The 11,107-nt window shown below is 42.9% G+C and overlaps 1 protein-coding gene across 1 annotated transcript in view; it reads left to right on the top strand.

The window, feature by feature from the left end:
- The window catches only part of CSUI_004394 (2-oxoglutarate e2 dihydrolipoamide succinyltransferase), a 9,277-nt gene extending 423 nt beyond the window's left edge, over nucleotides 1-8,854 (top strand). The window contains exons 2-9 of the mRNA XM_068064585.1: nucleotides 905-966; nucleotides 1,699-1,770; nucleotides 2,730-2,778; nucleotides 3,815-3,919; nucleotides 4,767-4,822; nucleotides 5,665-5,745; nucleotides 6,823-6,922; nucleotides 8,147-8,854. Of these exons, the coding sequence (XP_067923439.1) occupies nucleotides 905-966; nucleotides 1,699-1,770; nucleotides 2,730-2,778; nucleotides 3,815-3,919; nucleotides 4,767-4,822; nucleotides 5,665-5,745; nucleotides 6,823-6,922; nucleotides 8,147-8,218 (597 nt within the window). The 3' untranslated portion in view covers nucleotides 8,219-8,854. The remainder of the gene's footprint in view (nucleotides 1-904; nucleotides 967-1,698; nucleotides 1,771-2,729; nucleotides 2,779-3,814; nucleotides 3,920-4,766; nucleotides 4,823-5,664; nucleotides 5,746-6,822; nucleotides 6,923-8,146) is intronic.
- Nucleotides 8,855-11,107: the final 2,253 nt, after the last annotated feature.

Raw genomic sequence — 11,107 nt, 5'->3', positions numbered from 1 at the left:
GTCTTTCTTCAGCTGTGACCTGCTATTGTCTCTCTCTCTCTCTCTTCCTTTTCTTTCTCTTATCAGCTTAGGTTTCTTTTCTTCTCTTACCACTGATATAGAAGTGTCTTTTTTCGTATGTACAAACTTGGTTGAAATGAAAGATGAAGAGAAAGAAGAAGAAGGAAGAAGAAGAAATCTGATTGAGGATAGAAACACATACACACACACACTGAGCGACACACCCTGTCTCTCCGTCTCTTTCCAAACCTCTGGATCAAAAAGTCTCTTCTTCTTCTTCAGAAAGCTTCATCTCTTCTCTTTCTTTTCCATTCTTTCATTCTTTCTTCTCTCTTTCTTTTTCATTCTTTCATTCTTTCTTTCTTTGCTTCGGCATTCCCTGGGGAAGAGCCTATCTCTCTATCTATCTTCTTATCTTCACTTCGATGATCTTCTACCAAGTATCTCTCACCCACTTCATATTTTTTGACTCTTCTTCTTTCCTTCTGAAATGAAGGAGAGGACGAGAAGAGGCAAGACTCGCATTGAATGGAAAGAGAGAAGGGGGAGAAGAAGAGGAAGGGCTGACAGGGGGGGGAGAATAAGGGGTGTTTCTGTTAAGAATACATGGATCGATCAAAGAAGAATAAGAATTTCTTTCCTTTCTTTGCCAGTGGCCTTCTCATATCGACCAAGACCTTCTCATGTTAGAAAGCATTGAATAGTCGTTAATAAGTAATGAAAGAAGAAGAAAAAGTCTTCGATGTTCTTCTCTCTTGGACTGTTGTAGAGACAGCCGGGTGTACCTACGGCGGAAAAGGTGGGGGATGGATGAGGTAGATGTACATAGAGATAAGCAGAAGAGAAAGAAGAAGAAGAGGAAGAAGTTGTCGTGTGCGCGTGTATGCATGTGGTGCCTGTGCAGAGAAATACAGATGCGGAAGAGAGAGTCGACTTCATTCTAGCTCTCGCCAAGGACTATGACAGGTACACACGATCTAGAGAGCAAATGAAATAACGAATGAGACAAATGAAAAGAAAACAAGAGAAAGAATGGACAAAAGAAAGAAAGAAAGGAAAGAAGGAAGGAAGGAAGAGCATGCTCTGTTGGAAATGAGGTGTACTGTCTCTCGCTCTTCTTCTTCTTCTTTGCTTGTTTCTCTCTCTCTGTCTGTCTCTCTCTGTCTGTCTTTTCTGTTCTTTTTCTTCTTCATTCGTTGTGGCGGCTCTCAGCATAGCTTTTCTTCTTCTTCTTTTTGTGTAGTCAGAGGTGTGTGAATCTCTTCTCTTTCAGTTGTTCTTCTTTTCCTTGGCATAGAAAACTCCCTCTGTCTGTAGAGTTTAGAGAGAATGAAAAAGACGTTCTTGCAGCTCTCTGCTTATATGTCTTTCTTCTCGTTCATGCGTTGCTCTCTTCAGTTCATAGGTGGTCGCCTTCTAGCGCATCCATAGATAGCATTTATGAGGGTGTAAGATGGATATATATTTTGATACGCATGCAGTGATAAAGACACGTAGCATTCATGAAACGTCGAAGATACTAGGTGTATATACACGCAGAGAGAGAGAGAGAAAAAAGGACGTATCGATTCAAGTGAGAAGGCGGAATTGTTGAGAATCTACTGATCAACACAGACATGAAGGATATCTATGAGGCGAGGCATCTTCCATCCCTTCTTTCATCCTCGTTACTTCTTCTTTCTTCTTGTTGTTCTGTAGGTATTCAGCTGAGTGTGCCAAGCAGCATTTCCCTGATGCGGATGCCAAGCCTAAGGGCACTAGTACGAAGCCGTAAGCCTCTCTCTCTCCTCTCCTCTCCAGACTTGATTCGTACCTATATATACACACACCAATATATACATGGATATACAGATATATATATATATATGTACATGTATATATCGCCTTTTGATATAGGAGGAGTAGCAGATGTTAAAAACTTAAAGTTGTCTCTTCTGTGGCTTGGGTGAGAGTGAAGGGAAGAGAGAGATATGAAGGAGGAGTAGTTAAGGGGGAGAAGTATTTCTCTGTCGATAGTTCTTCTCTATCTATGTGTGTAAGTTTGGATATATCTCTTCGTCTTTCAGACATGGAGCAAAGCTGTTGATGTTTCTGTATCGCATGCATTCTAGTGACACGAGATCTTGAAGAATGGCTCTTGTATTCAGGTGTACGTACAATTTTAGATACGTGTATACATGCACTCTTTGCATCTGGTGTGTCTTGCAAACTCATTCTCCCTTTCCTATATATAAAGAGATCTCTCTAGCATACTCTCTGTCGGTTCTGTAATACATATAGACAGAGAGATGGATGATCCATCTATCTATCTAATAGATTAAAGGTAGATCAAAGATAGTTAGATTGATAGATAGATAGATAGATGCCAACTTCTTCACTCGCATATGAATGATATACAGACAAGCTAGGAAATCTGGAGCTCATCCACTTCTATCGTGGCTTGTTTGGACGCGTCTCGATCAGACATATCAGCAAGGTGTAGATCAACATCTTCATCTTCTTTATTTCAGTTCTTTAGTCATAGATCTACTTACACACCTGTATGTTGAGAGTATCAGTCGTCTTCTAACTCCTATAGAGAGAAGGAATACCTAAGCGTGGCATGTCCCCTTGAGACGCCTCCCCATTAAGCCCCTTCAATGCATGCGTATACACGGAGGATAGACTCGACTGCACTTCTTATCTATCTTTCTTTCTTTTTATATTTTTCTTTGTTTCTGTTTCTTTAGCTTCGTCCTTTGTAAGAAGAATCTCATGGCTGTCTATAAGAATAAGCACGTAAGTTGCTATTCCACTCTCTACCACCTCCTTCTCTTCATTTTGTTTTCGTCACCTCTTTCTTTTTCTGCCCCTCTCATGTATATACACTCGATTATCCATCAGTTCGGTTGCCTGTCATCTCCCCTAGTACCTTCACGTAGAGTGAGGGCGCCTAGAGGAGTAGCTGTCGACTGATGTGTCCTAACCTCTCTTTCTCGAAGAAGAGATTGAGAGAGGGCTGTTAACTTCTCGATTTAAAAGATCCCAAGCCATCACCACGATATCAGGGCTACCAAAAAGCAGATCTAGGAGAAATGCATATCTCCAGGGGACAATACCCTACACACTGTCTCTCCCCTCAGTATCTCTTGCTATACTCAGGAACAAAGAAGACATAAAACACACAACGAGTGGCGACGCCCTTATCATCTGTCTTTCACCTATCTGCTTATCTATCTATCTATCTTTATCTATCTATCTTCAATCTATCTACCTATCTTCAGTCTATCTATCTATCTATCTATCTTTATCTATCTATCTTCAATGTATCTATCTATTTATCTCTTTGTATGTGTATCTACGTATCCGTTCTTCATCTATCTATCTATCTATCTTTCTCTATCTATCTATCTGTCTATTTGTAGTGTATCCATCCGTTGGTTCATGTATGTGGTCTTTCTTCTATCTCTAACGTCTCAGTCTGTTTGTGTTTATGAGTGCTAGTTTCTCTTTGACATGTGGCGGTTTACCTGAGAATGGAAAGACTGAGTGCGTCTGTCTCTCCTTTTCTCAGTGTTCTTTGAAAGCTCCGAAGGAATGGCTGCACCCCGCACAAGGGCCGAGTGCTCTATATCTCTCTCTCTAACTAGTGTCTGTCTGGCTAAACATCCTTGAACTATTCACGTGGAGATCTTCAACTGAAACCTTGTATACAACAGACAAGCTCTATCTTTCTATCTTTGCGAGTGTGTGTATTGATCTGTCTACAAGTGTATGTGTGTGGATGGCTTATAGTGTATGTCTTGTGTTCGTATGTATTTTTGGTGGTCTATAGCAAAAGACACCTGAAATTGTCATAGAGAGGGCTTCCTATGAAGTTGCTTCATTTCCTGGAAGGGTCCTCGTCTTTCGACCTAATAATGACCTTCCAAAAGCGAAGGTAAGAAACACATCGAAACCCAACTGCATGCATGCATGCATGTCTCATTTTTCCTTCTTTTTCTTCATTGTCACCAAAGCATGATCTACCTACACATATTCAGATACAAATGCATACATACACATTCGTACATACCTATTCATGCATACATATTCCTGAATCGATGCCTAGAAATATGTACTATGGTACATATTTCTAGGCATCGATTCACGCATACAAGATATTCCCCTACATACTCCCGATTTCTGTATACGTTAGCACGATAAAGCATCTAAAGACATCTGCAGACGTACGTCTAGATCTCTGGGGTGCATTAGATCTCTCTATTCTATGTAGATAGAAGATAGATCGATCAGCTGTAGTATGTGGACGGATAGTGAGTGTCTACAACGTTGTTACATGTAGGCATGTGTCCCTGTGTATACATATGACTCAATCAAAGTGTGTCGGGATGTCTTACTGACGGCACCCTGCCTGCAGGCTGGAGACGTGAATGTGTGTGTGCGAGTAGTCAGTCATTCCTTTGCATAAGCCGAGACACTCTTCACTCATCTTGGAGCTGTCCCTTCTTTCTCTTTGCAGGAAGGGGGTCTCTTTTTTCTGTGATCCTTTCTTTCTTTCTCATTTCGCTATTTCCGATGTATCGAGCACATATCTCTCTGCCGTAGAACATCTTTCCTATGCAGGGAAGTGCTGTCATTCACAGCTGTGTATATCTACATACACATGTATGTATAGGGGTATACATCTGTATGTATGGATGTAGAGTGGATGTATGAGAGTGGTTTAAATCACTGCTGAATGAAAAGGATTCTTCGGAGCGATTGCATGTGAGATCTGTCTGCAGTTATTTAGCTGTCCTGAGAGAACCGTCACTATCCCGGATGACGAGCAAATGAGGAAGTAAGAAAAGAAACGAAAGGGAGGAGGGGATTCTGCTTGAAAAGCCCAGAGAATGAGTCAGTTACTTGTCTCTGTCTGTACGTACACCGTGTGAAACAGGGTTCACAGTCATACAGATCGATAGACAGATTAAAGATAGTTAGATCTATAGATATATAGATTAAAGATAGATAGATCAATAGATATATAGATTAAAGATAGATAGATAAAGATAGATAGATAGATAGTAGCTGCTTTTTCTTGTGTTAGTTTCTTGTTGAGATCTCTTTCTTCATGTATTCTAAGAAGCGAGACGTATAGATATCTATACACATATCTCTCTATGTATGACTATGTCATTCATCACGTATGGCTGGATAGGTGTCTCCCTGTGTCTCCCTTTCTATCGACATCTCTATGAGAATGAGACAGGGGTTACACATATGTGCGATAGAAGACGTGAGTGGTATAGGGGATTGTTGTATGGGTGAGCTGTCCCAAGATAGTTGGCTATAGGCGGAGTCTGTAGAGATCCAGAAATGGCTTGAAACGAATGAAAGACTCTCTTTCTTCCTTGGTAGAAAGAAAAGAGAAGAACAAGTAAAGCCACTATATGCTACCCCTCACTGAATGCTTGAGCCTTCTTCTTCTTCTTTCAAGTTGTTTCATTTCGTCTTTTTTCTCTTCACACTGGAGCGGGTTTATTCGGTGTATATGTTTAGAGTGTATGTACACCTGTCCACCTATCAACAGGTGACGAAGGGTATCCAGGTGCATAACCTGTCTCTCTTGGTATAGGGTTTATTTTAGAGTTATCTTTGCTTCTATTGGGTCTTTTTCTCTTCTTCTGTTCCTTTATCTAGATGGAGCTTCTGCTTGAAACTCGTCGGCTTTAGATCTTTCTGTGACACGCCTCCTCCAAGGTTTTTCTTCCCTCAGGTTATGTATGTCTTTCTCTTCTTTCAAGACGTTTCCTCTTCCTCTTCTTCACTCTGTTTACATTGCTTGGTCATTCAAGTTCTTTCTTCTCTTTTCTTGTTGTCTCGATTACTTCTCTCGTGTTCAGGTCTATACCTCCACCTTCCTATCCTTCTATTCTAGTGTACATACACCTCTGTGCTTCGGTGTGTAGTGAGGCCTTCTTCTTCTGAAGATCTCTTGGCTTAAGATTAGTCAACTTCACTCGAGAGCTCTGAGAATTTCCTTGTCTCTTACGAGAGTCTTTCCAGGGTTGTACTTCCTTACCTAACTCTACCAAACGTCTTTTTCTGTCTCTATCTATTATCTATCTTTAATCTATCTATCCATCTATCTTTAATCTATCTATTTATCTATCTATTTATCTATTTATCTATCTATTTATCTATTTATTTATCTATTTATCTATTTATTTATCTTTTTCACCTTTCCCTGTCTATCGTTTGTCTATCGTTTGCATTCTATTTGTCTGTCGTTTTATGTCTATTCACTTATGGATGCAGACAAGCACACGTTTCTGCATGTACGCCGTGTGTTCGACAGAGTGATATAAGGCCGTGTTGCAGAGACAGATATCTAGCTGGAGAATTGGGTGGATGAAGATGACTAGATAGATATGTTCATTTCTATAGCTATATGGAGATATCCATCTACCTACATACGCTCTTCGTTCCTGTAGTATGTTGTAGAGACACATACGGTGTTTTATTTCCTCTTTTTTCGTATAAGTACTTGTGACAGTACTGTTGTCTCTATAGATATGATAGGCAATAGAAGGAACCATGGAGTGGGTCTTGGATCGTATATATGTGTATAGATCTCTAGCATGCAGTCGTACACCCTGCACGCTATTCCAGGGAAAGTTTTCATCCCTATATATTGTACATGTTCGTGAGGGACTCTAGACGTCTTCGGGTGTATGTACACCTGGAAAGACAACAGAACAATGTTTCCCTCTCGGTCACCTAGACGGACTTTCTTTCTTATCTATCTTCTAACTGCTTTAAATCCTCTACTTTTCCTAACGTGTGTACATGGGACAGATATGGCTTCATAGCTGAAGAAGCGAGTGAACTTCGTACAGACTTGGGGCGTGGGAATCTGATCGGAGGTCTCTTTGGAGTCTCACCTCTTAAGGGATCGGTAAGTTGACAGGCTTTCTTTCCTTTTTCTGTAGAATTCTCTTTTCTGTCGACGGTTTTAAACTCGCTTTTTCTCTTCTTCTTACGGGGTACGGGGGAGTGTTTGTGTGGGTTCTTGAAGTCAACACACTTGTCCGGTGTACATACACAAGAGAATCTTTCTTATCCTATATACATGGAGATACCGTGATGGATGTATAGATAGCTTTAGGGCTTCTTCCACGGGCGGTACGTACAGTGGAGAGCTGCAGGATGTCTGTCGAGACAAGAGGATCCTTACATCTAGAGACGAGAGAATACATGCGTGTGGGTCTATGTGTTTTGTCACCTCATGTATGTGAGATTCTTTCTTCCTATCTAGGGTGTATATACGGTAACCATGTATCAAAGGGATGTTTCTACAGAGGACAAAAGAGTTGGCATATTCGACATGTCGTGTATTTATGTGTATACACATATATATATATATATATGTTTAGAGATACGTGAGAAGATGATGATCATTGCCATGTACTTATTCTCTATGATTCTTTCTGCTTGGTATTTGGTCAGTACATATTCATATATACATCCAGTAATGTGTAGATACCTAGGTGGCGTGTATAGCACGTACTTTGATTGTCTTATAGACCGTTTGCTCTTCTTCTCTTCTTTAAATCTCTCTTCTTCTGACCATTCCCTGAATGTTAGGAGAACGTCTTTCTTGTGTCTTGATCCTGAGTGCTTCGTATAACGTCGGAGGGAAGCACATCGAACCTTAAGGCTTTCTTTCAGAGACGATAAACAGGCTCTGTTTCATTTCTACTCCCGAAGCGTATCTGGTGTATATGCAGCTAGAGAGAAAGTTATCTGAGCCTATCTATTTCTCTCCAGTGCAGCGCCATAGCAGATAGTGAAAGGATGAAGATCACCCTACTTAGTAGACAGCTAGGTACTGTACTAATGGCGAAGTCATCAATAAGGTATCGCTAGAGATGGAGGGATCACTAAGTGTCACGGAGACAACAGGAATCGCGTACCTTCTGTTGTGTGCATGCATCCAGACATACACAGTACGAGTGTATGAGAGATTCTATCTATCTATGTATCTATCTATCTATGTACTTATCTATCTATCTGTTTATGTATCTCGCTATCTATCTGTATCTCTATTTAGGTATATCTTAACATATACATATGTGCTTGTGAATAGGTTCGATACTTGTCATGTCTGGTGTATGTACAGCTGCAGAAACCGAAAGACCAGGAACTAGCTTCCCCGGCTTCGAGTTTCGCACCCGCCGCTCAAGAAGACTAGAGAGTTTAGGAGATACAGATGTAAAGAAAGCAAGTGTAAAGAGACAGATTAAGTTTTAAGAAAGTATGAAAACAAGGTAGAAGAACTCCGAAGGAAAGCGTTCCTGGCGATGGAGAGGGAAAGAGCGGGGAGCCTGTTGATCTTCTTTCTGTTTTGTTTGCTCTTCTTCTTCGGCTTTGCATGCGGCTGATGGAGCTTACGTACCTTGGGATCGAACGAAGAATCCTCGCGGAGGCTATGGCAGATTTGCAGAGGGAGACGGTCTTCCGTCTCCGGGTTAGAGACACTTCACGTCAAGAAAGGTCCGTATGAGTCAGCACACTTGAGAGAGAGAGAGAGGAGGGAGAAAGGAAAGGGAAGAGGAAGAAAGATGTGAAAAAGACATGACATTTGGAAGGAAGGACAATAACTGCTAAGCGGAGAAATTGTTGTCGCGAGCTTCGGAAGAAAGTCAGAGTAGAAGATTACAGAAGGACGCATGTGACAGCTTTTCTTTTAAGAGGCTTTTATACTTTCGTACTCACGTCGTCTTTTTCAAAGGACGCAGCACTCGTGTCTTTGCTTGTTTTGTTTATTCCAATCTTCACTTTTTTGGCTGAAACTGGCGTTCTTGTCTTTAGCTTGAAACGGGGAGGAAGGAAGAAATGAGAGGTTCATTCTCGTTATTGCATGTCTGTTCGTCGTGAAATCTTGAGGTGTATATACACCTGATGACAAAGGAAAGAGATGAGTAACGGATTCGGATCTCTGATGCGATCCTGAACACCTCTGGACAGTTACCACGTGTCGGGAGAGCTGGGAGAGAGTCTTTAGCTCTTCTCATAAAAAGACACGAAGACTGCGTAGACTGTGTAGCTTTCTTTATCAGGACTAGAATGTATCGACTTCAGACACACACACATACAGATTTTTGTATGGACGTCGTCTTCCGTCTGCATGCAACAGCTTGCAGGAAGGTCCATCAGTTTACGTTCACAGACAGAATGCATGGGGGAGGAGATGCCTGCGCTGTATAACCAGCTGACTAGCTTCAAGGGAATGCTAGCAAGGCCCGGGGAACCAAGAGACGAGGATAGACTTTCTTCATCTAGAATGAACAGACGTTTCAAAAATAAGTTGTTCGCTTTCTAGTAACTTCAGTAGCACAGCTCTCTGGAAGCACAGTCAAGCGGCAAGGAAGCTCGGTCATCTCTCTTTCTCACTAGCACGGAACAAACCGCAATAGGGGCTTTGCGCATCTCTTTCCCTCCTGAAGCCTTGCATTTGCTTTCAACGGAGCTCAACTCCAGCGCTTTTGCCAGAAGCCATGGTGTATGGATACCAGAGAGGAAAAAACACACAGGTGGAGAGGTTCCCCTGAGAAGGAGTTGTTTCTTTTCTTTTTCTTCGGTTACAGTGACAGGAATTCAGAAATCTGTATCGACTGACCAACTAGCTCTCTTTGAAAGTAGCACATGACGAAAGGTGTAGCGGAGTGTGGTGGCGGCTCGTGGGTGTTGTCTGTCTCTTGGGGGTTCTAGTTTCGCGCCATCCATTTGTGTCGGGGGCCTGAAAGAGCATCACACAAGAGTCCTGCTTTGAAGAGAGATGACAAAACACCAACAATGACAGAGGCACGGATTTACTTCACACGGGAGTTGAAGTGGCAGAGCGCCTAGGCTGACAGATGGCGCGCGTTAAACCACCAGTCAGCGTGTCTGCGGCAGTGGAAATTTAGGAATTCCGTACCGGCGTTAGATGACTTCGTAATGGACCGACAGGACCAACAGGCAGTGATAAAAGCACAAGCTTCGGTTGGAAAGTGCTTGCGTAGCCAGTCGAAATGCCACAGATGGCTCTCGCAGTTTACCCTGCAAACAAACATGTAGAGGCAGGATGTGCGGACCTCAATGTGAAAGGATACATAGAGGTTCGTCACCAGGAGACACCACCACGTGCTTCTCGGTATGTCCATTGTTGGGTTTCATGCGCAGCAGGCAAGATACTTGTGTGTCAAAGCATCACTTCTCCTGCATTTGTTTCAAGTCCCTTCGGGGAACACGATGTCGGACAAGTGGAATTGAAGAACAGGCCTACAGCATCCTTATGCCCGGTTCGAACCCAAAGAAAGGTACGGGTGGCCGAACTGAGCTCCAGCACAGCTTAGAACGAGGCACCAGCAGGAGCATGGAGAGCAGGTAGAAAATGCGACAGAGGACGTAACCGAGAGAAGTCATACCGACTATAGCGGGGCTCCGAAGCTGTGACGCGCTGACACTCCCAGGTGGTCAAGATGGTCATGACCTACGTCAGGTGTCGTTCAGGGTTGTTAGTGTCGTTAGAGGGACAGGACAATTTGACTCTGAGGCACGCTCTCGACAGTCAGAATAAGCTGGTATGGACGGGCTACTAGAGCATTCTCCGTAGCACCACGTAGACAAGCAGAGGCAGCGAAGTTGACAGCCAAGCCAGTCAGTAAGTGAGGGGCGGAAGCAAAGGCCGCCGAGGGAAAGTAAGGCGACAGAAGGAAGGACACCCGTCCTAGACACCCGTTTCGCAATTAGAACACAGGCTTCTACAGGGACTCGCCTGTTGCGTTTCGGACTGGACGAGCTGACCCCTGAATTGAATGTGCTTAAAGAGGAGGAGCCTGACTACGACCAGAAGACAGCTTTTCAGAGATGATGTTCTGTCTTCGGTTTCTTTCAGATACAGGGGTCTTTCAAGTTCTTGTTTCGGCTGACCATCTTCGTCCAGGCAATACTGATTCCTCCCGGAGGAGTTAGACAAGGAGCAGCACCGGGCTGGGTGCTGTCTGACAAGAGTCTCGATCCCACTCCACCAAAACCACACGAGGGACCGGCTGAGCAGCCCTCACATGTACGCGTTGGAAGCGTCTGCGGTGGTAAC

The sequence above is a fragment of the Cystoisospora suis genome, assembly GCF_002600585.1.
Source record: "Cystoisospora suis strain Wien I chromosome Unknown contig_2037, whole genome shotgun sequence".
NCBI classification, from domain to species: domain Eukaryota; phylum Apicomplexa; class Conoidasida; order Eucoccidiorida; family Sarcocystidae; genus Cystoisospora; species Cystoisospora suis.
This window is presented reverse-complemented; position numbering and strand designations above follow the sequence as displayed.